At 49.3% G+C, this 26,862-nt stretch overlaps 1 protein-coding gene across 8 annotated transcripts in view; it reads right to left on the bottom strand.

The window, feature by feature from the left end:
- Window positions 1–26,862, bottom strand: part of PIP5K1C (phosphatidylinositol-4-phosphate 5-kinase type 1 gamma) — a 51,565-nt gene that overhangs the window by 22,143 nt on the left and 2,560 nt on the right. For 7 of the 8 annotated variants that reach the window (XM_059870145.1, XM_059870149.1, XM_059870146.1 and 4 more), the window contains exons 2-4: window positions 3,373–3,404; window positions 512–598; window positions 80–210 (exon numbers count right to left, since the gene is read on the bottom strand). In XM_059870145.1, the coding sequence (XP_059726128.1) occupies window positions 80–210; window positions 512–598; window positions 3,373–3,404 (250 nt within the window). The remainder of the gene's footprint in view (window positions 1–79; window positions 211–511; window positions 599–3,372; window positions 3,405–26,862) is intronic. The other variant, XM_059870152.1, reaches the window with a different exon arrangement.

Raw genomic sequence — 26,862 nt, 5'->3', positions numbered from 1 at the left:
GGAAGCTCTCTTGAAAAATCAGCGAGAGGAAAAGAAAAGAAGCAGTTCATGCATTTATTTTTTTCTCCTTCTCCTTTACCTTGGGAAAAAAATGCTCTCCACCACGTAGAAGTCCTGCATCAGGACATCTCTCTCTGGCTTGGAGCTCAGATTTCCCACAGTATATCCAATCCCCAGCTGGATGGCCCCCTTCAGAGTGGATGAAGTGGTCTGGCAAAAGGAAAAGAGCAGTCAATGAGCATTTCACATCAGATAATCAGAATAACAATCCCTGCATTACAACACAGTCATGTCTGTGACTTTTGTGGGGTCATCTCAGGCACTACATGCTGCTAACCAAGTTTACCCAGCTGCTGAAGAGATCAGTTAGGGCTTCAGATTTGCTGTTTGCAGGACTGTGCTGTCCAAGAGTGCTGCATAAAAATCTCAACCAGATTAATAACTATTGGGCCAGAACTTCTCTCAGCCTGTCACCCACTTGGGTGCCATCCCCCACTCCCCAAACCCAAACCTTTTTGTAGGTGGTTTCCCCAGAAGCATCCACGCTTCGATGACCAATCCTCTTTCCTTGGCCTGGCTGTCCTGGCAGTGAGGGGCCCTGCAAGGAGAGCACAGGGACAGTCAGGGCACAGGCTGAGCTGCCACCAAGCACATACAGAGCAGCACAGCCACACTCCCACACTGTACTGCACACAAGGCTCATGATGAACACCCTGCAGAGTGTCAACAGGTGGAAGTGAAGCTCTTTGAATTATACTTCCACCCCTGAAGATGAGTTAGAATAGCAACACTCCACCTGACAACCCCACTGCTCGCTGCAGAGCCCTCAGTGAAGACGCCGAGCTCGGAAAAGACCCGGCTGCCAAGATTCCCCTGGTGCTTCACTGCAGTTTCCCATTGATTTAAAACAGTGATGTATTAAATCAAACAGCCACAGAGACTTATTCTTAAAATCCCACGCCCTCAGGTGTCACACTGACACCTTGGGTTTTGCTGGAGAGATCAGAGCCAGCTGATGGGACAGCCCAGCCCCACTCACACTGAGATAATCCATTTAAGCAAGATCTCATCTGTTTACAATCCCAAGGCTGAGCCCACACAGGGTGAGCCACAGGAATGTCTCTTCCACAAGTTTTGAAGTTTACAGAAACGCTATAGACTGCCAGCACTTCAGGGTGACAACAAACCTGCTCCTGTCCCCTTCTCCTCTCCTACCTCTGAGTCTGCCTAGGCCTTTCTTTGCCAACCCAGAAGGCAGCAGGTTGTGGCTGCTCCTTTAACAGCTCGGTGTAACCAGGTGTTAGAAGTTTCCTGCAGCTCCTTTTGCAGCCCTAGGGACTCTCTATCACCAGTCACCACTGCACCCCCACCCAAGCTCTCTGCCAGCTGATCCCCATGGATCCTAGAGCCCACCAGACAGCTAGAAATGCTGGTTAGAGACCAGCACCATTTTGGGGTTTGCTACACTGAAGAACTGCTTTGGACGTTCCTTTGAACAACTTGCAGAGAGATCCAAGGTCACTTCCCAAGTGACACTGTTCTATCCCTGTCCTCTTGAGTGCTGCACAGACCCAGCTCTGAACCAACTGCTCCAGCAGACAATGGATAATTTTGCTCAGACTAAGAAGTTCTTTGTACTTTAGCTTTTGATCAAGAGCTTGCAGTTATTTCTGGTCAGTCTGCTCATACTTCTCGTACTAAGGGGCAGTCTGAGCTCTCCTTCAAAAATCCCATTTCCTACTCTATTTTATTGGCAGGGCCAGCCTTGCTTCTGAGCACTCCTCCTCCAGCAGCTGTGAGCAGCAGCACAGCTCAGCCTCTCCTCCTACCAACCCCTTGGATCTTACTCCATGGAAGCCCAGGCTGTGCTGTCCTGCCTTGCCAGTGGCTCCCCATCATCCTCCCAACGTGATGAGCAGACACAGGCAGGGAAAGGGACTGCCATCCTAGGAACTCCAGTGACAAAGTCTCTTCCAGTCTCCTGCTCTGCCTGTGGCTGTTTCCAGGGCAAGAAAAAGTGGCCCTGTTTGTGCACTGAATGATGCAACCACAGACGCTGAGCTTCCCACTACACATATTCCTGGGCAGGTACAAAAGAATCAAGTGTCGCATTCCAGACAATTTTTGGGGAAGATTTTGCTGTTCACATATACAAATGCTCATCATCACAGGTGAAGAATGGGAAGGGGGATATAAAAAAATTTGATCAAACAAAAATCGTTTGAACATGATGCCCTAAACCATGAGTGTGGGTTTCAGGGAACAGCTTTCAGGCACAGAGCCTCCTACTAGATTCCCTGCTGCCAACTGTGAAGAGTTTTGCTCCAGAAGATAACAGTGACTCAGAACCTGTGACCTGGAATATCTACAAGAGAAGATGAGTCCCTGGAGATGTTCCCCTGTCTAAGGGCTTCACAAATCACAGCCTCCCTAACTCGCTCCCAGTGGGTAAGTGTGTGAATCAGAAAAATAGAAACTTCCACAGACATGGAAGGGTTTGATCTGCAGCCTTGGGAGAAGCTTGGATTGATGTAAAAATACAATACACAGACATTAAGCAGAAAAACCATAAACTTCTGTTTCTCTAGTTGTAAGTAAGAATATGCCTTAAGTGAGTGAGAAACTGTATTGGGTAAGACAGTGAAGGGTGTATAACGTAGGGGTGTGGATGTATAGAGTAAGCTGAGTTTAGAAGTTATAATGAGAAGCATATGTGTATATGTGTGATAATAGCCCACTGGATAAAAGTATCCACAGTGCAGCAGAAATAAGTAAAGGTGGTGATAGGTTAGAAAAGCAGAATAAACCCTGTGGCAACTGTCTGTTGGTTTAAAAAGTTATGTATTGTCTTGCAACAAAGAACTTGTGACTTCTTTGAGCTACGGCTGACTGCCTGCTCCTCTAAAATCTCAGTCTCTAGGACTGATGTTCATCTGAGCAATAAATTGTTCTTAGCCAGAAAATAGTCCCATCCCTTCATTAAAAGCAGTGACAATGACAGGTAAGACCCACCACAGAGGCCTGGGGATGCCCAGTGCATGTACTCTGCAGTTCCCACCTCCAGGTGCTGGTGTGGGAGAGGTGCCCTCAGTCAGTAATGCAGAGGCATCATGGATCACACAGCCAAAACTGGCCACATGATGGGCACAATCCCTCCACATCCCTTTTGTGGCTGCAGTGATGCAATGAAGGGACCCCAGAGACCTGCCACCAATTTTATTTCTCCCAAATAACAGATGCAGATTTTGTAGTAATCTTGTAAATATTTTGAAATGCAGTTTTGCTCAGAAAAGGCAGGCAGAAGAGTTTCCTAGAGCTCTCTGCTCTCATTTCTCAACACAGGACTGTCAAACCTAGCTTTACACATCTCACCTCAGTGATGGCTGTCTTCTTTGGGCCCAGACCTGCAGACAAAAGGGAAGAATATCAGGAGAAGTAGGGACATCCAATAAAAACCCTCAACCCAACCACCAAAACTCAGAAAACAGCTCAAAGCTTTGTTTTTTCAAGTACAGCAGCCAGCCTTTAGAGCAGCTGGTTTTACTCAGTTTTCAGCTACACTAGTGCAGGAATCTGATGGTAGAGGAGTCACCTGAACAATTTCATATTCAGAAGCACCAAAATGCACATTTTTTTTCCCAGCAACAGTATTTCCTAGAGGCTTCAGCAGAGAGATCTTGCAAATCTCTGCTGCCCCATTAAGCAATGGGTCCACACTACACTGAAGAGTTGGATCCACACAGAAACCCAGAGAGACACTCCTGAAGCTGTTTTCCAGACACTCAGAAGGCACTTGACAAACTATATTGATAATTGAATATATTTATAGAATCCTATGTCCAAATATATCACACAAATGAATGCATCATTTATCTTTATTGCTGCCTCAGGAGAAGCCACTGCTGCTCCATTACAGCCAACAGTGGAAATCAGGGTTTTGCCTTAAGCTTTTAGGTATATAATCAGAGCTGGAAATACAGGCCCAAACCCTCGACGTGAGGCCATCTCCCATTTCCTAGCCTGAGTTTGTTTTTCTGAGCCCAAGTTTGCAAGAAGCTCCTTAATTTCAGACAGCAGGGAGCTCCTGTGTGGAAGGTGGGACCGTGAGATCCAGCCCAGCTCGCTCCTGAGAGTGACCATGAAGGACCAAGAGCTGCTGGAGAGGAGCTGCCCACACTACCCCAGCAGCCCTCAGCACCTCTGTGTGCACAGACCAGCTCTCATGGGGGAGTCTCCTGCACAGAGCACAAACTCTATCGCTGTTGCTTTAAGGCCTTACTTCCATGTATGAGTCTGCCACTACCTGCTCCTGTCCTACAGGGTTTCCTATAGGCAAAGATCCTTAGCAACCCATAATCCTTCAGAAAGGGCTTAATTTTGCAAAAGACCATTGAGTGCAGTTTTGAGTTCATCTACATTCACATTAGGGGGTGGTCTTCTCTGGGAGGGATTGGATGTCCTCTGTCTCCTGGCTGGAGAGCAGGAAAAGCCCAGAAGCCCCCAACCCAACTTCTGCTGCTTCAGCATCTCCCCCATTTGGTGAAGGAAGGACTTTGAGGGTTTATCCATGGTACCTGTTCAACCCCCTCAAAGAGAAGCAGTGACGCTGCTCCAGGGCTTGTTTCAGAAGGAGCCTGAGCAAGAACCTGGGCAAGTACCTGAAGAGGCTCCAGGAGAGCTGGAAAGGGACTTTGGACAAGGGTCTGGAGAGACAGAACAAAGGGGAATAACTTCCTACTGCCAGAGGGCAGGGTTAGATGCGATATTGCAAAGAGATTCTCCCCTGTGAGGATGGTGAGGCTCTGGCACAGGGTGCCCAGCGCAGCTGTGGCTGCCCCCGGATCCCTGGCAGTGCCCAAGGCCAGGCTGGACAGGACCTGGAGCAACCTGGTCTATAGGAAGGTGTCCCTGCCCATGGCAGGGGGTAGAACAAGATGAGCTGTAAGGTCCCTTCCAATCCAAAACATTCCAAGATTCCACGATAATGGGATGACAACGCCAGGGAAGTATGTGACTCAGTCACATTTTAGAAAATATTTCAGACTCCGGAAAGCAAATAAACAACAAACCCAACAAAAAACCCTTGGTGATCACAGGGGAGATGAAACTGCTCTGACTCAGAAGTGCTGCAGGTGTCTCACCATCCTGATCTCCACAAACTGGGCATTCTCTCACGTGAAACAAACAGGTCTTGTCACGTGGCATTTGGAGCTGTCTGCAGAGCACCCCCCGGGCCTACAGCCCGGCCTGCGGGGCAGAGCCAGCATGGCACAGGAAGAGTCACTTCTTGTTATTCTCCTTTAAATAGTCAGTGCCCAACTCCTGCCTCAGGAACAGCCACTGAAATGCCACTCCCTGGTGCTGCACAATCCCACTGCAAACGGGCAGAGAGGAGAGAGCAGAGTGGGACCCTGAAGGGTGCAGAGCAGCTCCCCTTGGGCACACACTCAGGCTGGCCCCTCAGTGAGGGGTGTCACTGACATGGTTGACACACACCACGAGGGACATGAACCCTGTCACTCCTCCAGTTCTCAGACTGCAGCACCACATGGCTCAAGACCACTGTGAGCTCAAACTGTGCTGAAAAATTCCTTCTTTGGCCTAAGCCAACACAATTTTGTGATCATTGAACAAAACACCCTGCAATGGCACAGAGAGCAGGAAATACAGCTCTGAGTGAGCATCTGGCTAATGAACTTCCAGGGCACAAGCTGAAGAAGCACTTCCAGACCATGGGGGAATCCAAAGGAGCTAATGCTGTTCCAGACTGAGCACTGGAAATTGCTGGGAACACAGCACAGCTGAGAGCTCTGGGCCAGGGAAACGTCCTCTCCCTGCACGGCTGCCACTGCTCTCCTGCTGCACTAAGCTTGTTTCTGCACTTTGTCGCAATTCCAGAGCAGGAGATGATCTTTAATTTTGTGATAATTACGACAAGCCACTTTCATTCCCAGCTTTTAAGTGTCTGCTGCTGTACATGTACCAAATGTGGAATCAACACCAACCATCCACACAAAGGAAAGGTATTGGAGGGAAGGAACCACAGATTTCGGGGAGAAATTATACCTGACGTGGGCAAGAGCAACCCCAGCAAAACTTCCCTCTGCCCCCACCACTAATAAAAAGTAATCAGCTTTATAAAATCAACTTGTCTAGTCAGAAAATGTAAAAATCATCCACTGGCTCCTCTGTGCATGGCACGTGGCTGTGCTCGGCTCAAACAAGCTGACAGATGGTCTGGCAAAATCTGATTTAACTCCAGCTCCAGGGGTTATTGAGCCACGAGGTAGCGCTGGGTTTGCGGGAGCGCTGCTGTGGGAAGTTTTGACACTTAACGAGCTAATTGAAATAATTCTGATCCGATTTGGTGTGGCTTACCAGGCCGTGCTCAGAAATGGGATGAAAGGCTCTTGGAGGGAAACCCTGAGATGAAACCCCAACTTTCTGCCCTGCCTCCAGTCTGTGCCTAGGCTCTGCCAGGCACTTCATGCATGCTTGACCTGCTGCCTTCAGTTCTGTTCTCATCTGTGCAGGGCTTCGAGTGACCCTGTCCCAGTGCTTGAGCTTCTATGCAGCCTCTGAAATAAACACTTCAGTTGTGGTATTCAGCAATTCCCATCTCAGACTTAACTTGTGTTTTTTTCCATATTCACAGTCACACTGGACATCTCCACCACTAAGCTTACGCCCTGCAGGACAGGCAGGAATTTCCTCCTGGAAAGCCTGTGCACAGGAAAGGGCTCAAGTTTCAGCTCTACCAGCCAGAGGAGCAAAACCTCCACAAGGTAAGGGTGGAGAGGCCCTGGCACAGGTTGCCCAGAGCAGCTGTGGCTGCCCCTGGATCCCTGGAAATGTTGCAGGCCAGGTTGGATGAGGCTTGGAGCACCCTGGGATAGTGGAAGGTGTCCCTTCCACTCCCTTCAAAGCAGCTGAGGCAGCTGTTGCCAAAACCCTTCATCATCAAAACAGACATTAAAGGCTTCTGTCCACTGGAAAGGAATTACTTAAAAGGTTTACAAAAATCCAGCAGAAGCCTAATTTAAGATCACAGAATATCCTGAATATCCTAGTGGGATCCTGGAATATCCTGAGCAGGAAGGCACCCACAAGGACCATTGAGCCCAGCCCCGGTCCCTGCACAGCCACCCCAACACCCCCACCCTGAGCAGCCCTGAGAGTGCTGTCCAAATGCTCCTGGAGCTCTGGGAGCCTTGGGACCAGGACCATTCCCTGGGGAGCCTGGGCAGTGCCACAGGATCTAATAACAAAGTTTTCTTTATATACACAGACATATATTTATAAATGTTAAGTATTTGATGCTTTATGATGCCCTAGAGAAGTCAAAACAAATCTGAATAACCAGTGGACTCCTTTCTCTGATCAGAACTGCTGCTGAATCTTTACTAAAAGCTTCACTTTATTTAAGGGTTTATAAGGACATACAATGTGACTGGAACTAAAAATACATGAAAACAGAAATGCTACATAAGCTCCTTGGCTGGAGGCTGCAACAGCATGACTCTCCCAGAAATCCAGCACACCAGAGACCTGCAGTTTTCCACTTGCACCCAGCCTGGTCTGGTGGAAGGTGTCCCAAAAGGAGTGTGCCTATCTCATTCTCACTTTCTCCACTGAGATCAAGACAATGAGACACAGCTGAGCAGCCCATTTGGACAACAAGGGGATGTGGAGACTGTAACCAGGACATGATTCCCTGTTCCATCTGATCCCTAATATAGACTTGCTCAGTCAATGCCTTACAGGCAAAGGCAGGAACAAGAATGCCAAGACAGGAGCTGTGGAAGTTAAAGCCCCTACACACGTATTGCTATCGAAATACAGGCAGAAAGGATGGAAATTAAACATATCCATCAAAAGAGACCGCTGTTACTACCTGTAAGAGACTGCTGGTAAAAACAAATTAAAATTAAGGGAGACCGGGGGAAGGCAATTCAGCAAATCATAGAATGGTATGGGTTGGAAGGGACCTTAAAGGTCATCTCATTCTGCCCCTTGCCATGGGCAGGGACACCTTCCACTAGATCAGGGTGCTCTGAGCCCCCTCCTTGGACACTTCCAGCGATGGGGCATCCCAGCTGCTCTGGGCACCCTGTGCCAGGGCCTCAGCACCCTCACAGGCAAGAATTTCTTTGCTATTTCCCATCTAACCCTGCCCTTTGACAGGGAATTCCCCTTGTTCTGTCCCTCCAGGCCCTTCTCCAGAGTCCCTCTCCAGCTCTCTTGTAAGCCAGAAAACACTCCTGAGCTGGGAAGCAGCCCCTGAGCCAGAGCAGCAGCCAGCTGGGCTTCCCAAGTAGCCAGCAGGAGCATCAGGCTGTGTCTCAAGGCACAGGCAAAAGCAACCCCTGAATTTCTTCTCACACGCCACACGTGTGGCTCCAGCTCCCAGCACATGGAGCAGTAGCACAGGGCAGTCCTGGGAGGGGAGGGGACACCACAGGGAGCAGGAGCTGGCTGAGCCACCCCCCAGAGAAGGCAGCTGACTACAACCTGCCCTTCCCAGGCACCTACTTCTGAGCATTAAACATATTTTCTTCCTATAATTCAACACAATTTTATTCAGATGAGAATCATCAAGTAAGGCACAAAATTAAATTAAAATGTTGGGGATTTTTTCCCCCTTCTATGTGCCATCTCTTGGCAGAAAGCTGTAGCTGTTCAGCACCCTGGGCATGGATCACTGCTCCTGCCATCTGAGAGCTTGCAGAAATAATACAGAAATAAAGCAACCTGAGATAAATTCTGCTTGTTATGTAGAACCTACATAAAGATTTACTATCTAAATGTATCTATTTTTCCCTGCAGAACTGCCAGACAGACTGACTTTTGGGATCAGCCACACAAAACTGGTCCTGGAAAAACCCAGCTGACCCTCTCTACTGCCTGGTTCACCCCATTATTCATCACAGTGCTCAGGCAAGGCTTGCTCCATCCCTATGGGCAAGCATAGAAGGGGAGGAGAGGCCTGGCTCTGATGCACCTGCAGCACAGGTAGCTCAACATTCCTCAAGACACTTTAGCCAGCATCCAAAGTCCAGCACCTATTTGCAGCAGAAATGCTGGCAGCACCAGGCAGTATCCAAACTGGGCTACCAGGAGTAGCCAGAGATAAATAATTCTGTTTAATCCCACCTCAGCCACCCTGACCTCCTCCCTGTCCTCTGCTCCTTCTCGTTACCCACGTGGGCTCCGTGCCTTGTTTGAAGCGCACAGGAGCCACCTTGACATAAACAACACTTGCACACCAGGATCTGCTGCCCCAGCTCCGTGTGCTGCACTCTTCCCATGGCCTTTGTCTTGTTTTCCTCAGCAGAAATGCTGGGGATGGGAACAGCAAGGCTTGTACAAATAAATGGCTTGTACAAATGAAGGGAAAGAGCTTAATGTGCAGGCTGGGCCTCAGGGCATTGCTGTGCTACCTGCTGAGAGCAGTGACATGGCTGACCCCTCCTTTCCACCCTGGGCATGGACATGCTCTTCCATTAAGTGGAGACAGACGGGCACAGGGAGCCCCAGCCACCCCCTCAGGCTTCTGACCCCCAGACTCCAGAAGCTGCTCCACTGCTAGCTCCTAGGGATAAGAACTGAACCTGCATTTTACAGCCCAGCTCGGCTGATCAAAGGAAACTTACAGCTTATGGAGCATCAGCACTGCCAGGCACTGCTACAAAAGGATGTTCTGCAGTAAAGGCATCTACCAGCCCAGTTTATTTTTGGGTTTATGCAGAAACTCTTTCTGCCTCAAAAATAAATCTGTTTATCCCAGCTCAAGAGGCAGGGCAGAAGCTGAAGACGCAAGCAGGGAGCTAACACGTCCCTTCCTCATCATCAGCTGCAGGTGCCACCACATCCGGGGCACAGCATCCCGGGTGCAACCCTCCTCAGGGAGCTGAGGCAGGACATCACCACGCTGGAACGTTTCCTTAACAACTCGCTGGAAAAGCACTTACAGCACCAAAGCCCAATTACAGTGAGGAACAAGCAGGACAAGACCAGGGAAATGAAATTTAAAAAGAACTGATTTGTTTTCTTGTTTTGGATCAGCTGCATGTAGAAAAAGGACAATTTTGGAGTGCTGAGCCCAAAGCGTGTGACACAGTGACAAAAAGCACAACAAAAATCTCATCAAAAGCAGCACACAATAGCTGCCACCCAGCAGCAGAACAGGCTGCAGCCGCTCAGCTCAGTCATTATGCAAACTTATGCAATCCAGCGGGATGTTCGGGCAAACATCTGCTCCATGGGAAAGGTGCAGCCTTATCTGAACACCGTGTTCCTGCTCCCTTCCACACGCCGGCCACAGGAGGATTGTGCAGGGGAGGAACACAGGCTCCCCAGCACGTCCCCCGCGGGCAGTGGGGGCAGGAAGGCGGAGGCTCCCAAGGTCGAACACCCAGCAGCGGTGCTGGGAATGCCAGCCTCTTCCCACCTTCTGGCTTTGCTGTTTATTACAACCTGCAAGCCCAATCTGCCTACCAGCACTCACAACAAAGCTTGAGCAGGATTAGAGACAGCAAACATGGAGCAGGAAGTGTCACCTCTGCAGGACCGAGTCAGTTCTGTGCCTGTGATGACACTCAGGCACAGAGGTCCCGCACTAAAACCACTACGCCAATTTAGAGCAGGGCCATAAAAGGCTGAAGGACTTTGAAGCCACATTCCTCACAATCATCCAGAAGAGCCAGAGCAACATTCAGCGGCCCTTACTTTTGTTCAAGGGAAGGATAAGCTTCGCAAGTTACAACCCACTGACTCTGCTCACTCCAGCATGTCCTGCCTGCCCAGAGCTGTAGTTTGGCAGCAAAAGGACACAGAATCTTCTGCTGCCTTTCTAGCTGTGTTGCAAAATCACTGGGGACCTGAATGTAGCACATGACCCCAGGCAGCCCCTGGGACTCCATTCTGTGTGTTCAGATGGAGTTTCCAGCTGCCACAAGGTCCCCGAGAGCCACTTCCCAAACCCAGGACAGAGAAGCACAAGGCAGCAAAGGAATTCACTTCCCTCCTTCATTTTGCAAGCATCTCCCCTGCCTGCAGACTCCTGCTGAGAAGCAGGATCCAGGACCTTTAACATGTCCTACCTATGTGCAGGGAAGGAGGCTCACCTCCATCCCCCAATATGCTGCTCTCCCAATGCCACTAATAAAGAGGGAGAAGCTTGACCTGACTAATCCGAGGTTATACCCTGCCTGCCACAGCCAGAACAGTTGTTCTCTCCCAAATACCCAGGGTTTCCATCATGGCACAGCTCAGGGCTTTGGCTGCCTGGGGCTTAGTGTCAGCCCATAGCACCTCCCAGCCAGGTAGGGATTAGTGCTGCTGGAGCCTCTTCACCAGCCAGGCTCCTTCTGGAACTCGCTGGCTCTGTGAGGACACTTCAAGGCAGGTGCCAGGCAAAGGACAGGGAACTGCTAGCTGGAAAAAGGATATATTCACTGTGCTCAATCCCAAAATTTCTTATGCTGATAAATAGCACAGAATATTGTTATTGAGAGGACAAACCCCCTTTAACTAGAGCAGGAGGATGCCTTTGCACATCAGCTTGGCTCCCTTTCCAATATTCCTTCTCTGGGTATCCTGCAGAGGATCTCAGCCTGTCTGGGGGTAGCACTGGCAATACAAAGGAATCATTCCAGCTGCCTGCAGGAGCAGCAGCACAGCAGACACCATGAGAGTTGGACTGCAGGCTGCATGAGACAGTGACAAACCATCCCACTGACTTTATTTATCTCTCAGCTCTGTCTCCCTCCAGGAGGGCTTGGCTAGATAATTCGTAACTTCCACTAAATAAAAGTGTCTTCCTCAAACGAGCCTGGGTCCTTGCTCACTCACCAGAAGGAATTATTCTCATCTAATTTAGCCTGAGAATAAAAGAATGCAACTCACAAAAGATATCCACCATTTTCTGACATTCTAAAAAAACCTGTTGAAGTCGAATAACTACAGTCAAAGAAGGTAAGGAAATCTATTTGAAGTTTCCCAATAATCACCGACCACAACAGCAGGACACAGAGATGTCACCACAGTCAGCACAGCTTTAAATCCATGGGATCTCAGCATCCCAACCGACAGCAGCCCCCAAACGGAAAACAGCTGTTCTGACTGCAGGCCACCTTTCACAGGACATCCCAAAGGTGCACCTGGATTTCTACCTAGTGGGGCATTTCCTGATTTACTCTGTAGCCAAAGCTGCTTGGCTAAATCCTGTAAGATTTAATTCCACTCTGGCTAACATCACCTGACAGAGATTTTCTGAGGGTGCTCAAGCACTGGAGACTTGAAAGGGGATTTCAGAGCAAGGTTACATATAACACGCGTCACTGGAGATAAAGTCCTTGTACCCAGCCTGATGGGAGCAGCCAACAAACTCCTTCACCAAACACATCCAGGCTGCCACAGGTGCTGCTGACAACACTGCAATGTGAAGCTTTGCATCCCAATGCTGAGGACAAGGCCTGGGTGGGAAAGGAGGCAGGGACATCTCTAACTTCTACCTGTTTCAAAAACAGATGTCCAGGCAAAAGCATTAGGTTGCATTTCCAGTTTTCAGAGTGTGAGTTTGTGATACAGCCCTCAAAGAGCACATCCTCTGCACAACTCAGACACGGTTTTCAAGTTGACCAGGTACCAATGAAAACACACAGTTAAGAAAACATGCTTAAAAAAGCAGAGCAGTGACACATCCAGTCAAGGTTTGACTTGATAATCTTGCAGGTCTTTTGCAACCTTAATGGTTCCATGATTCTATGACCTACTTCTAAATAAACCTGAGTTTTTGCTGATGTAAAAAGGAGAAACCCAAGCTCTCCAGGCTGCAGATACAGCTAATCTGAGCTGGTTTTTTGGTATCATTCGAAACTCACTCTTCCAACTCCACTGCTTCCCATCAGCATGTCCTGTGCTTGCCTGGCAGCACCTCACCACCCTTGCTGCCTGTGCCTCTCCTGCACCATCCATCCAGATCCCAGAGCACAACAAAATGAGGGCTGGCCAGCCCTTTAGGACCAAACTCTGCTTAATCTATTCCAGCTACTGCAAATTCTTTCCTCCAAGTAGATCCAGATGGATCCTGGGCTGCATCGAAAGAATTGTGACCAGCAGGTTGAGGAAGGGGATTCTGCCCCTCCACCCCACTCGTGTGAGGTCCCACCTGCAGAGCTGCCTCCAGGTCTGGGGTCCAACAAGATATGGAGCTGCTGGAGCAAGTCCAGAGGACCTGGAGCAAGAGCAGGAGGCCCTCTGCTCTGAAGCTGAGGGTGCTCACCTGGGCAAGGCTCCAGGGAGAGCTCAGAGCCCCTTGCAGGGCCTAAAGGTACTCTAAGAGCCAGAGAGAAACTTTGGACACGGGCTTAGAAGGACAAGACAAGGGGGAGGGCAGGGTTAGATGGGATATTGGGAAGAAATTTTTGGCTGTGAGGGTGGTGAGGCCCTGGCACAGGATCCTCAGGAGCTGTGGCTGTCCAGCCCTGGCAGTGTTCAAGCTCAGGTTGGAAGGGGCTTGGAGCAACCTGGTCTAGTGGAAGGTGTCCCTGCCCATGGCAGGCGATGGAACAAGATGAACATTAAGGTCCCTTCCAACCCAAACTATTCTGTGATTCCATGATCCCTCCCCTTCCGGGACATGCCAACACCTTCCCTCCTCCCCAGACTGAAGTGGGTGGTAGCCAGGAGGGGTGTTAGATCCGTGTGTCTCGGGCTGCTGTTTGAGTCCACTCCAGCTAGCTATGGACCCTGGCCCCCACGGTCTTACATGGACGAAAGCAAAAGACGAGAAGTGCTCTTCTCCACGTGGGGACACTCCCGTAGCCAATGGGACACCATTGAGGAGGGGAGGGGTAACCAGGGGGCAGACCACCAGGGGGTATAGGGCAGAGGGAGAGACCATGTGATGGGAGAAGGGAATAACAATTTGTGCAATACAGTAACTACTCAGTGCAAATTTCAAATCACTCAGTGAAAAACCACAACTAAAGAAACTACTTAGTGCAATACAATAGAGGGGTCCTGAGCCTTCAGTCTTCACCACAACTGGGGCTCTGTGAGCAACATTCCCCAGAGCTGCAGCAGCTCTGGACAGACAGGTCACTGTGCTGTCAGACTCAGGAATGACCTCCAGGGCAAAAGCTACTGACACAAGGTGTGGGGAGTTGGAGGTGAAGATTAAATTTACATTGTTGCTCATTACCATGTTCTTTTCTCACCCGCCCAGCTACGGCCTTCTGCTCTCTGTGACTCAAGCGTTTGGGTCAGGCGCTTCTGCTCTACTCTCACAAAGGCACCTGAACAGATGGAAGAAAACAAACCACAGCAGAACAAGCTCCAAAGATGGAGTGTGCTGCCAAAAATTGTAACTCAAAGTTTCAGCAAGCCTCTCCTCTCCCTGGGATCCTGGCTGTAGCATGGTAGCCAGTGACTCAGCTAGGAGCTGAAAAGAGACCTAAAAAAGAATGACATTTCAAAAAATACTTCTAGAGCTCTTACTAGGAAATTCTAACAGGTGAGACACATAAAGAGGGCATGAAGAGACAGCCTGCTGCCCATGCTGGGCTACAGGGATGTCTCAGTTGCACTACACCAGCCATCAGGGACAGCCTCCTACAGTGCAGGCAGCCACGAGCTGAAGGACAGGCTGGTTCTGGCACAGACCTGCAGCCTGCTCAAAGCTGGGGCAGAAAAGCAGCTTCTCCAGCCTGGCCTGGAGGACTTGCACTTAAGAGGCTGAGCCAGGAATTTATTACTTCTATTTAACGAAGCGCAGCAATGCCCATTTATTTATTTACTTGGGAACCAGATCTCCAGACTCTGCACAGGTATGTGCCCAAAGATGCAAAAGAAGAAAGCAAAATCCAAAAGAGCACTCAGGCTCCCCAAGGTGCTGCTCAGGCAGAACTGAGGCTGTTCCTGAACTTGTTCTCCTAAACTCCTGCAGGCCCCCAGGTGCTGAGGACCCTGCAGATGGCTGGCACTGTTCTTCACAAGGCTGAGCATCCACTTGTACCCAGCACAGCCACAAACCCCTCTGGGAGCAGCACCATCTTGGCCTGACTTTGCAGAGGCCACGGGACGTGCCTCACCTTGGGATTCCTGCACTTGCACAGGACAGAGGAGGGGTCAAGGTCTCTCTGAAGTGATGTGGTTTCTAGGACGTGTTTGACAGATGAAAGACAGCAAGTTACCTTGGAGTTGAACCCCAGCCAGCTGGGTCAGCTCTCTTCCCAGCTTTCCAGAGCCTCCAGATCTTGTGCTGTGGGTTTCAGGGCAGCCCTTCTCCAGTGAGGAGAAGGAGGAAAGGCATGCCTTAAACAGAGAGAACTACAACTAAAGAATATTGACTGACTACAACCAAGAATATTCCTGTCCCACATAGGGTTGGCAAGACCCCTCTGCCCAGGTGGGATGTGCAGGAGGGGTAAACCCAACCTTAACCAAGAAGGCAGAAAGCAAGTTTGGGCATCAAGCTTGAATTCCCAAGACAATGACTTTGCAAAAATGCAAGTGACCACCCCAGGAAGAGACCAGGCTGGCTGTATACACAGCTCATAAATGTGCACTGAAATCACTTTGTAAGCTCCAGATGCAACTGAAAACAACTTCTGGTCTCCAAGGCTCTCAAACAGAGCCCTGAATAACTTGTGCCCTTCTCAGAGCTTTTCTCAGCATCTGCCCAACACAAGGAAAAACTTGGGATGCCATATGAATCACAGAATCATTAGAGCTGGAAAAGACCTCCAACATCATCAGGCCCAACCTCTGACTGAAGCTCATCATGCCCACTAAACCATACAGCCAAGTGCCATTTCTACTTGTTTTTTGAACACTTCCAGGGATATCATCACCACCACTGTTCTGGGTAGCCTGTCAAGGCCTGACCACTCTTTCAGTGAGGAAATTTTCCCAGTGTCCAAACCTGAACCTCCCGTAGGCTACCTTGAGGCCGTTTCCTCTCCTCCTGTCCCTGTTCCCTGGGAGAAGAGCCTGACCCCACCCCAGCTGGCCCCTCCTGTCAGAGAGTTGTGCTGAGCCACAAGGTTACTCCTGAGCCTCCTTTTCTCCAGACTGAGCCCCTCCAGCTCCCCCAGTTGCTCCTGGTGCTCCAGCCCCTTCCCCAGCTCTGTTCCCTTCTCTGGACACGCTCCAGCCTCTCAATGTCCTTCTTGTAGTGAGAGGCCCAAAACTGACCCCAGGACTCGAGGCAGGGCCTCAGCAGTGCCCAGCACGGGGTGGGGGGGGGCAGTCACTGCTCTGGTCCTGCTGGCCACACAACTCAAGCCAGCAGCATGGAGTGAACTTCAGCTTAACACTTCTGAACTACACGGAAGAACCTCATGAGTTCTTTAACACTGTTTGCTAAGATTTCAAAAAACAAGAAATAAATTCATTCCCCTGAACCAGAACACTACAAGTTTGGATCAAACAAACACAGACTACCACTGACCTGCAAAAGAGAGGGGGAACAGCACAATATGCTCCTCTGTTTGGAGATAAACACAAGCTACAGCCAGGCACACTGACATCAAATATTCCCTCTGAAAAGCATCTCCAGAAGGACAACCCAGTTGTGTGCTCAGGCTTCTCCTCCCAACCACCAGTTCTCTGGTTTATGGTGGTGGCTTTGGAGGCAGGAACAGACAGAGGTGTGTGGTGATGCTGGCCAACACTTACACAGCAGTTCTCAGTGGGGAATAAAGGATTCTGCAGGCTGACATGGGCAGTCTCATGGGCTTAAGGTCTACATTTCCTGGCTCCCAATCCAGTAGCTTCCTCCCACACCAGATGGCTTCAGCCTCCAGCTCTGTCCCACCAAGGCACGGGGGGAAGCCCAGCAGGTTTGAGCTCCTTTCCCACAGCACAGCAGAGGGGCAGCTAAGAGGCTCAGAGAGGCAGGGGGGAAGGTGTCCGTGGGAACAGGAGAAGGCAGCTGTGATGAAGCAGAACCATCCTGCAGGTACCACAGCCCCATTCAAGGATGGGCCTGACCAAGCTGTACAGTTTTGGATGGGCTTCAGTCTTGGCTTCCTCTTCACCAAAATGGGTGCATTGGTTTTGCCTGCATTTAAAGGTGAGTCATAAGGCAAAGGAGCTTTGGAGATTGTTTTCCTGTCAAGTCAAAAGCAGGAGCTCTATTAGAAAACATGAAGTACTAGGCAGCACTTGCTACTTCTGCCTGCAACACACTCCTTTTTCCTTTAGATGAGCAGCTGCCATTCAGACACATCTTATCTCTCCCTCCCACAGGCCTTGAATTAAGTAATTTTTCACCCCACCTCACCCTTACAGATTAAGTTTTTAACCCACTTCACAGCAAAACTCAGCATTTAAATTTAATTTCTTCAGCTGCTGTAAAAACCCACCTTCCTCCTCTAGGTCACAGTTTGCTTTTCATGCTGGGCACTTCCAGCCTCCTTTCACTCCCAGTTTTCAGCTTAGAAAATATTAAAAATAAATCCAATCTTTGTGTTTTAAAATCTGGGAGTTCAGGGAGTCACAGTATGTCTCTGAGATTGTTATAAACTTTAAATCTCATCCCCTGTGGAAGCTCATTGCCATCCCATTCATGCAAAACCAGAGCCTGCACATATTAATCCAAGTTCCTCCCAAATTGCCACATTTCTCATTTTCTTTAAGAAGCATTTTCTGGCATTATTGGTCCAGAAGCCACTTACTCAAAAGAGTGTCCCAGATAGTTAACCCACCAGTGACTCCTGCCCAATACTGAAATGAAAACAAACATCCAACTGTCTGAGACTACAGAGGAGAAAGACTGTCAGCAGTTCTCTACCATCCAAATAAATTTAAGCCTGAAGAGATACTGGGCTGAGAAGAATTGTCTTGGAATTAAAAAAATCCATACGCATATCAATCAGTATGAGGCTGCAGCCTCACCTCCAGGGCTGGGGGCACTTTGGGCACCACAAGATCAGAAGGATCTAAAGCTGGTGGAGAGTGCCCAAAGGAGGGACACGGAGCTGGGGAAGGGGCTGAGGAGCAGCTGAGGGCACTTGGCTCCTACAGCTGGAGCACAGGAGACTGAGGGGAGGCTCCTGGGGGGCTGCAGCTCCTCCCCAGGGGAGGCACAGGGGGGCAGGGGCTGAGCTCTGGGACAGGGACAGGAGGCCAGGAAGGGCTGGAGCTGGGCCAGGGCTTGGCATGGAGATCAGGGCAAGGTTCTTCCCCCCGAGGGTGCTGGGCACTGCCCAGGCTCCCCAGGGAATCGTCCCAAAGCTCCAGGAGCGTTTGGACAGCGCTCCCAGGGCTGCTCAGGGTGGGGGTGTTGGGGTGGCTGTGCAGGGACAGGGGCTGGGATCAATGATCCCTGTGGGTCCCTTCCAGCTCAGGATATTCCAGGAATCTGTGAAAAGCTACAAAACGCAACATAATATCTACCTCCTGAAAAACTTAATTGTCTTGTAACGTAAGTCAGAACTAGACAGGGAAAAAAACATTCCATTAAGCAAAGGCAATTGTTAACCTTCCAGATTTCAGCTCTAACCACTGAACAAACAGTCCTCACCAACCACAGAAACCACCCCATAACATGTGCTATTTAAACTCCCAAATAATTCCCACCTGTTAGGTAAGAGTGAAACCCAAGGCCTTATTTCTGAATTCCACCTCAGCAAGTGTCTGTAACTGAGCATGTCATTAACAGTGACAAGCACAGCTTTGAGACTTCATTTTCTGCTCTGTCTATTCCAGCTTTGAAGTCAGGGAGTATTTTACATCTCTACAGTTTGCATTTCTGCCAGCAAATGCTCTGCACTTTGTACACTGCCCCCGTCAACACACAGCCAGCCAGATGGAGAGAGCGGCACCCAACACGTACAGAGAGGAGGAAAACTGTCACTTTGCAGATGACACCCAGTTAAAAGTGACATTTAAAGAGAAGACAAACTGTTTCAGGTATTACATCTGCCCTCTGGGCTGCATGTGGGACTGAGCACACCACCCCTTCATCCTGGCACAGAGATGCAGAACCAGCTTCACTGACGGAAACTGCCGAATCAAGAACACAGAGAGACAACCAAGTTCCACATCAGCATCCAAGTGGAGTGACTGTGATTGCTGAAGTGCCATCAGCACATTCAGGGAAGGAGCACTTAGCCAGAGGAGGATTTCAGCCAGTTCCCTCCCTCTGAAAAATGAAATAATGGACAATTTTATACTGAAAAATCCACAAAATCTGGTCCATCAGATGTGCAGAGAAACTACAGAAAGAAAAACTACTGCAGCATCTTTGTCCTCAGCTGCTGCATCCTGCTCAAAGCAGAGGCTTTGGCAATATTTCCTTGTGTCTTGGCCCAGGTCACAGATTGTGCCAAACATGACAAGGCAGCACAAAGATAGGCAGATCTTCCTTGGTATTTTAGAGGAGTTAACAAAAATCCATCACTTTTGCCTTGCAGAGAACTCTTCCCTCTCCCCACATTAACCCACGAGGAAAACGCCATCATCGTCACAAAGCCAGGGTGGGCTCCAGTTCGCAGCCCTACACCGGGAAGAGAGCTGCACATCCTAAAGACGCAAACAATGGCCATGGCAGGCTCTAGCTCATCACCTTCACTTTACTTTGTACAATGAACACGTGTGTTTCTAGGCCTTATGCCAAGCCTGAAGGTTTTTCTTAAATCCCTCAGTTTTTCAGGACCTCAAGTAAAATCAATAGACACCAGAGGTAACAACTGACTTAAGGTCAGCTGTCCCCTCTGTGGGATCCACTGTGGAAAAAGTGGTCACAAAACCAAGCAGGCTCCAAGGGCAGAACCATGTCCCACCTCAGCTGTTGTGACTCCCAAAATTTTATCAACTGTGTAGGACAAAGCAGGATACACCACCACTGGTGGCTGAGCCTGAACTCTGCCAGAGTTCCCAAGTGTTTGGACAATGCTCTCAGGCACTTGGTGGGATTCTGGGGGTTCTCCTGTGCAGGGCCACGAGCTGGACTCAGTGATCCTCGTGGGTCCCTTCCAACCCAGGAGATTCTGTGACTCTGTGATTTCCAGCACTGCGGTCTGCTGGGAGGCTCACAGGACCTAGGAGATGAGGCTTGAGCTTTGAAAGGGCTTCATGAAATCTCTCAAAACTTGCCAAGTACATAAAAATACTCAAGTGCTCTGAACCCTTTGTGAGTTGTATAAACACACCAACCCAAACTGCTCCACTCAAGTTGCTCAAATTTGTGCCAAGGGGCCTGAATTACCTGAGCTCAGACAGCCTCGAATGAGATAAAAATCCATACACAGCCATTCTGAGCCAACTCCATCACTGGAGGGCTGACAGGACCAGCCCTGAACAGCACCTGAAGTAATGCTGTGACTGTACTGCTGCCCAACTACAAATGGTGAAAACCCAGGTAAATTCCTAGAGCTCAGGAGGATGACTGTCCTTAAAACAGAATCACAGGTCCATCCACAAATCAGGAATTCCACCCCCAAAAATAATTGAAATAAGTGAATTAAATCACCTTGAAGTCAATCATCTCACACACAGAAACAACACTGTTTCGCTGTACTGTTGGAGAGCTATCTTTGATTCTTTTGGTAGGTAACAAACAGGTAGAGAAGCCTCCCAAGGCTACAGGATGCTCCACAGCTTAACAGCAGCAAGACAAAGGTGGTCCCCCTTCATCATCACCCTGCAGCACACGTGGCCGGGATATTCTCCCATCCTGCAGGAAGGGGAGGAGGGAGAGCAGATTAAGGTGACCTAAATTACTACTGCTTTAAATATACAGGAGAATTGCTTTTATTCTACCTACTCCATTCCTCCCTGGCCTTCCTGTTCCACATAGGGTTGGCAAGACCCCTCCGCCCAGGTGGGGTGAACCCAACCTTAACCAGGGAGGCAGAAAGCAAGTTTGTGCATCAAGCCTGAATTCCCAAGAGACTGACTTCGCAAACAATGCTCTTTTAATGGACATGACACATGTTTCTGTGTCAGTCCTCAACTCCATCAGGCTGTACTTCAACAGTCCCAGTGGTTGTCTCAGCCACTGGAAATCCAGACCTTCATTACTTGGGTGACAGAAAAGCAGCAACTGAGAACAGCAAACACCAAAGGAAAGAAAAGTCTAACCAGCAATTTAAACAACATCTTGTCAGGCAGCAAATGAGCAGGCAAAACAGTCTTGACTAATTCTACTCTCGCAGAAGCACAACATGGTCACCAGCACAGTCTGACACATCCAAGACACCCATTTTGAAGGGCAGCATCCTGATATGCCCAAAGTTTGGGTCACACTAAGGACATGCTTCTAACACCAACCCTGCTAAATGACTGTGAACTCAGGTCCCTGGCCCCAAAAGCAGCTGAAGTGTTCTGGAAAAAAACATGAAACAGCTGGGGAATTACTCTGATTTACTAAATTCGGTGAAGGAGTAGAGACCTGACTGGCTCCCAGCCCAGCACTCCCTCTGGTGAGCTGCATTTTCTTCAGGAGATGGCTGAGGTCAAAGCACTACCAGATCTTCTGGAAAAGAAATTAGGAGGTGTCTGCCACGATACAGGACCGCAAACAACTTGAATGTGAAGAGTCAGCAGCTTGACAGAGCTTTGTCCAAAGCTGCATTACTGGGTTTAACTGAAGAGTTAACAGCTGCTGTGCCTAAACAGGCCCTCAGAGCATGAAAACTCATTTTGCAGGAGCCACCAAGACCCATGCAAGAGCTCCCACAGGAAAGCAGAAGCAGGAAAGCTTTAACAGTGGCAGCCAGAGCACAGGGAAGAAGCTGAATCAAGCCTCATCCCCCAGCGTGGCTGGGAGAGGTGAACATTATGCAGTAAAGTGAAAAGCAGCGCTGGAGCTCAGTGGAGTCTGACCAGTCTGACCGAGCTCCCCAACAGCCACGGCGCCAGTGGCACCATCCCAGCAGCGCTGCTGCGTTTCAGTGACCACAAAAGAGGCAAAGCTGCCCTTGTCTTGTAATCCATTAATTCCTCCCAGTTCAGGAGACTGAGCTGTTTCACCCAGAACAAAGACAGGAGCTGCTGCCTATGCTGTTCCCTCCCATGTTCAGCTAATCTCCAGGCCCTTTCAGTCATGGACGTGGATCTGCCCGGGCTGGTCTTGTGACAAACCCCGGGCCATGACCTGGTTCCCTTTCCTGGATCAAGGAGTGCCTTGGGCAGCAGGAGCAGCTACAGTTGTGCTCCTGGAATGTGGGCCCTAGCCCTTCCAAACACTCCTCATGCAACAGGCAGGTCTTCAAAGATGAAGGCAAACAGCTGGTTTACAACTTCTCTCTTCTCCCAGGAAGTCTTCCCCACTCTCTCTAGTAGCAATTTCTGCAAAGAGAACATGCAGGTTCTGCTGATTACAAAGGAGATGAGGACTGGGCTGTTTTGATGAGTCTGCAAAGCATTTACACTCCTCACACTGAATGCAAACTGCACAGGCAGTGGTTGGACTCAGCAAAGTTTGTTTCCTGCAACTCCAGATCCAAAGTTGAGCACTTATCCAGAGGGACAGCACTTCTCATAGGCATCTGCCAGAGGCGCAACTGTAAAGAACATGCCAGCTCCACGCTATAAAAGAACACAGCTCTTCTACACATGTAGATTATTCCAGCCTGCTTCTGTCTTACAGTGAATATTGAAGAGAAACCTTCACATCACATACGGACTCCTTAGCTGTACACATTTGTGGTTTTTTCAATAGAATTAGAAAAGAGTAGTATGCTTGCTACAGATGAAAGCTTGCAGCTTTCAAAGAAAGCTGAAAGAGAGGCAAAGGGACTCACATCCTCTCCCTAGATCTGTGAGATAAAAATATGTCATGGTAAGTGGTGACCAGCATCATGGGCAGGGCTGGGAGCACTGGGGCAACCCAGCACATTGCCAGCTTCAGATTTCCTCCCCACCACAGAATGTCCTCTGATTCAGCTTGGTAATTCACCACAAGCCAGTGCCAAAACCCACATGTAAGCCAGGGAAGCCACAAGAACATACCATGGAAGACGATGACACTTAATTTGGGGTTGACAGCATCTTCTGCTAAATATGTGGGTGAGAAGAGAAAGCAACAGAGAAGCTGCTCTAATCACTTTAAGCTTTTTAATTACAAAAAATGCTTTCCAGAAAGTCTGGAGATTAACCCAGCTGTTGGCATGACTGAAAAGGTCAAGCAAACAAGTGCCAGGCTGCTTAGGAAGTGACTATTTCAAAGACCTACCTAAGAAGGAAAAGCCCCAACATCACTGTATGCACTGGCTTCTACAGGGCTCTTGGAGAAGCCAGGCTCCTGTCCACAGACTCAGTCTGCCAGCTCTCCCCAGAGGGGGAGAGCCTGGGAGAGCCAGCAGCTGCTTTCCATTTGGCACATGGTCCCCAGGAGGCAGGTGAGCAATGCTGGGCTCTGCTGAGGTTTGCGCTGCTGGGGATCAAGACCAAGCCCATTTCATACAGGCCACAAGTTTGGTTTTTTACATGATCCTCTTCCTTCTTGTGCTTTTGTTTCATTTCACCATTGAACAGTCTTTGGCTCCCAGGCCTTTGCAGTGCCTTGATTTCCTCTCTGCTGTGCCCATGTGTTTTCCTGTCTGTGTGTGCATTCCTGTGGCAGAACAGCAGCAGCAGGGACTCAGCATGGTGTGTGTCCTCACCCCAGCATTCAGGGAAACACGAGCGGCTGCACTGGCACCCTCAGCCAGCAGCAAACATCCAGGCCATGCTTGGCCAGGAGCTCTGCTTTGCCAAAGACTAATAGAACACAACAGTACTTTTCTCCTTTGAGTTCTTGCACTCACCATGGATTTAGAATGGTGAAATACCACAGAGGTAAGTCTGTCTGTCTATCTAACAGTAAGTGCTTACAGGGAATCCACACCAAACAACTAGGGCTTTGCACCTGCACAATGCTTCTGCCTGGTCCCACAGACATGATCAGACAATCAGTTTGATGTGACTAAAAATTATGTTGGGCACATTCACGAGCTGACCCAGCTTGTAGGCCTGGGAGATGGGTGAAGGACAGCAACATTGTCACTGGGTTATTAAACAAATCAAAGGGGACTATCAGAGATCTTGGTTAGAGACTTGGAAAGACTTAATGGGAAAGGAAATACCCCACCTTGCCACCTGCTGTTCTGCTGCTATTTATGAGCTTCAAGGCCAAACTGGATGGGGCTTGGAGCACCCTGGTCTACTGGAAGGTGTCCCTGTAGGGGTTTGGAATGAGATGGTCCCTTCCTACCCAAACTATTCTTTCATTCTATGATTCAAACATTCTGAGTCATTTCTCTCGCAACATAAGCATCTTGGAGGAAAGGAGGTGCCAAGGTCTCTGTGTTAAACCAGAGAGTGTGTCCCAAAACTGGCAGCTTACTCCAATACCTCCTGCTCCCACTGTCTTCCCTGGGATCCAGGAGAGACTGTGAGAGTGTATCCACAGGATCAGACCATCTGGGGAAGGCAGGACCTGCTTTGGCTCCCACTTTCCTGCAGCCAGGATTCCAGAGGGAGCATCTCATGCTAGCGACATGGCCAGCAGCTCCCTCCCCATGCTGTGGGGATGGAAGCATTGAGCATTCAATTCCACCTAAACAAAGGCAACACTCCTTGCACTGGGATTAGGAAATATTTCCCTCTTCCACTCTGCTTCTGACATTCCCCAGTGCAGTGCAAAAGGTGCAGTGATTTCTGCTTTTTGAGTCACAAGTTTGTGACCCCCACATAACATCTGCAGCTCCCACATGCACAGATGAATAGATCTCATACCAGTAGGTCCCAGCAAGCACATGGTACTGCATCCGTTGGGAGTGAGGAACCTGCCAGGTTTCTAGAGATTAATTATGGTATATGGGAATAAGCTTGGCAACCCAAAAGGATGGATGGGAATAATCAAATACTGACAAAGCTGAAGCAGCAGGTGATGAGAAGAGCTCTCAAGTCTTTATCAGAGTATCACACAGCCATGGCAGGACTATTTCTGGAGTCAACTGGTGCTAACTGAAAGATGCATCCATGAAGGAAGACTGCTGGAATTCCTGCTGCTGCCTTTCAGGCTATAACCACCTTATATGGGAAGACCATATTTCTTACAATTGTGCATCTGGCAAGAGCCCATAACAGTCATGTCAGTGAATCATTTCAATAATAGTTCCCAAATTATATACTGTTCATACTGAATCCACTCAGGTCATTCCCTGAGGAGCTCTTCCAGAGAGGCCCATGTGCCTCCCAAGTGGGACGAGGCAGTGGCAGCTCTACCCAGCAGTGGTGGAATGGGCTGTTATATACAGGTCAGTGCCAAGTGCTGGGTAATGAAAATGAGACTAATCATTCCCCATCCTGTGTGTTTTCAGAAACTCGTTCTGCAGCCTGCCCTGACACCGATACAGGCAGGCTCAGCATCCTTAGGGCAGTGCCCACATCTGCCTGCTGTGCACACTGCCCTTCCCAGTTCCCAGGCTCCACCATCCCAGCTTCCCTATGTGCTTCCAGCCGATTCATATCTTAAAGAACAATTAATTTGCCAGAGCAGCCTGAATTCTATTTTCATTGCCTTCCTCCTTCCCTGCAGCTGAGCTGTGACTTATTGACTGTGAAGTGACTGCAGGGTCTTTAAGAGTTCAAGGCACAGGGTGTTTTTCTGCCTGTTCCTGCCTGGCTGACTCCCTCTGTAATCATCCTCGCCAGCACCATTTCACGCCACAGAGGCATGTGACATCCAACTAAGCTGTGAACCATAATCATGCTGGGGATGATGTTTACATTTGATTTTTCCTGAAGCTGATAAGCTCTCTTCAATTTCCCCTCTCCATCGAGTTGGTATGAATTGAACTGCTTATGCCCCACAGGGTGGAATTCTTCTCTTATCTCTAATCTGCTCACTGAAAAAATTGCTTCCAGCAACCCTTCAAAAGTCACTTCAAAGTTATCACTGCTAAGAGGGAAGAGCTGCAATCTTGTTCCCAGGCTGTTGCAATCAACGCTCTCCAGTGTGTTTTGAAGACAGCCACACAGGTGTCCCCGGCACGCAGCACACCTGGCTCTTCCCTGGCTGGGGCTGGGACCTTCACTGTGCTCCTTCAGCCAGAGGTACAGCAAGACAGTTGTCCAACACAACTGTCAATCCTTGTTAAATCATTTCAGTTATCTAAACCATTAGAATCCAGCCTTGAAGAACACATTGGAGGCTTCTGCTCCAGCTCTGGACCATAAGTGATGGGCAGACATGGGCAGACTGAAACCTGTGGAATAGGAGAGCTGACCAACGGAAATAAACCCAATTTCAAGTCAATTCTACTTCCCCACTGAGAATTCCCACTTTAGACAGGAGATGGTGGAGCCCAGTTCTGCTGTCCAACACTGGGACAGTGCCAGTTCTTTTGTAGTAACAGCTCTCCCATAACCCAACCACCCCTGAATAAAAGGTTTCCAGACCCTGTGTCTCCAGACTGCACCTGGCTAGAGGAATGGTGATGCACCCTAGGCTTACCCAACCATCCCTGGGATCAGGGCACCCCAGCCTAAACAAGCCTAGTACTCACCTGCCACCTCACAGCACCATACCTCCCCACACCACCTCCACTCTTGCCCACAGCTCACCAGAATCCTAGAGCAGCCCCTTACACTCCCTGCAGTCCCTCCCCAGGGCATGAGAGTACAGATTCAGGGAGAAGGCACAGCAAGCATCTGCACTCATTAGATTTCGAAACTCCCTTTCAACTAGCTGATCACAAAACTTTTTAAAACTTTGAAGCCAAGGTGTCAGGAATGAACGAACTGGGCCTGTGTGTTCATGAATGAGCCCTGCTGCTGGCAATAAGTGAGGTTTTCTCCCTTAAAGCATGAGATTTTCAGAAGTTCCCTTAAGAACACCCTGTACCTTAAGTCAACCTACTG

The sequence above is a fragment of the Haemorhous mexicanus genome, chromosome 29 (assembly GCF_027477595.1).
Source record: "Haemorhous mexicanus isolate bHaeMex1 chromosome 29, bHaeMex1.pri, whole genome shotgun sequence".
Taxonomy (NCBI): Eukaryota; Metazoa; Chordata; class Aves; order Passeriformes; family Fringillidae; genus Haemorhous; species Haemorhous mexicanus.
The sequence above is the reverse complement of the archived record's forward strand: the minus strand, read 5'-3'. Positions and strand labels throughout refer to the sequence as shown.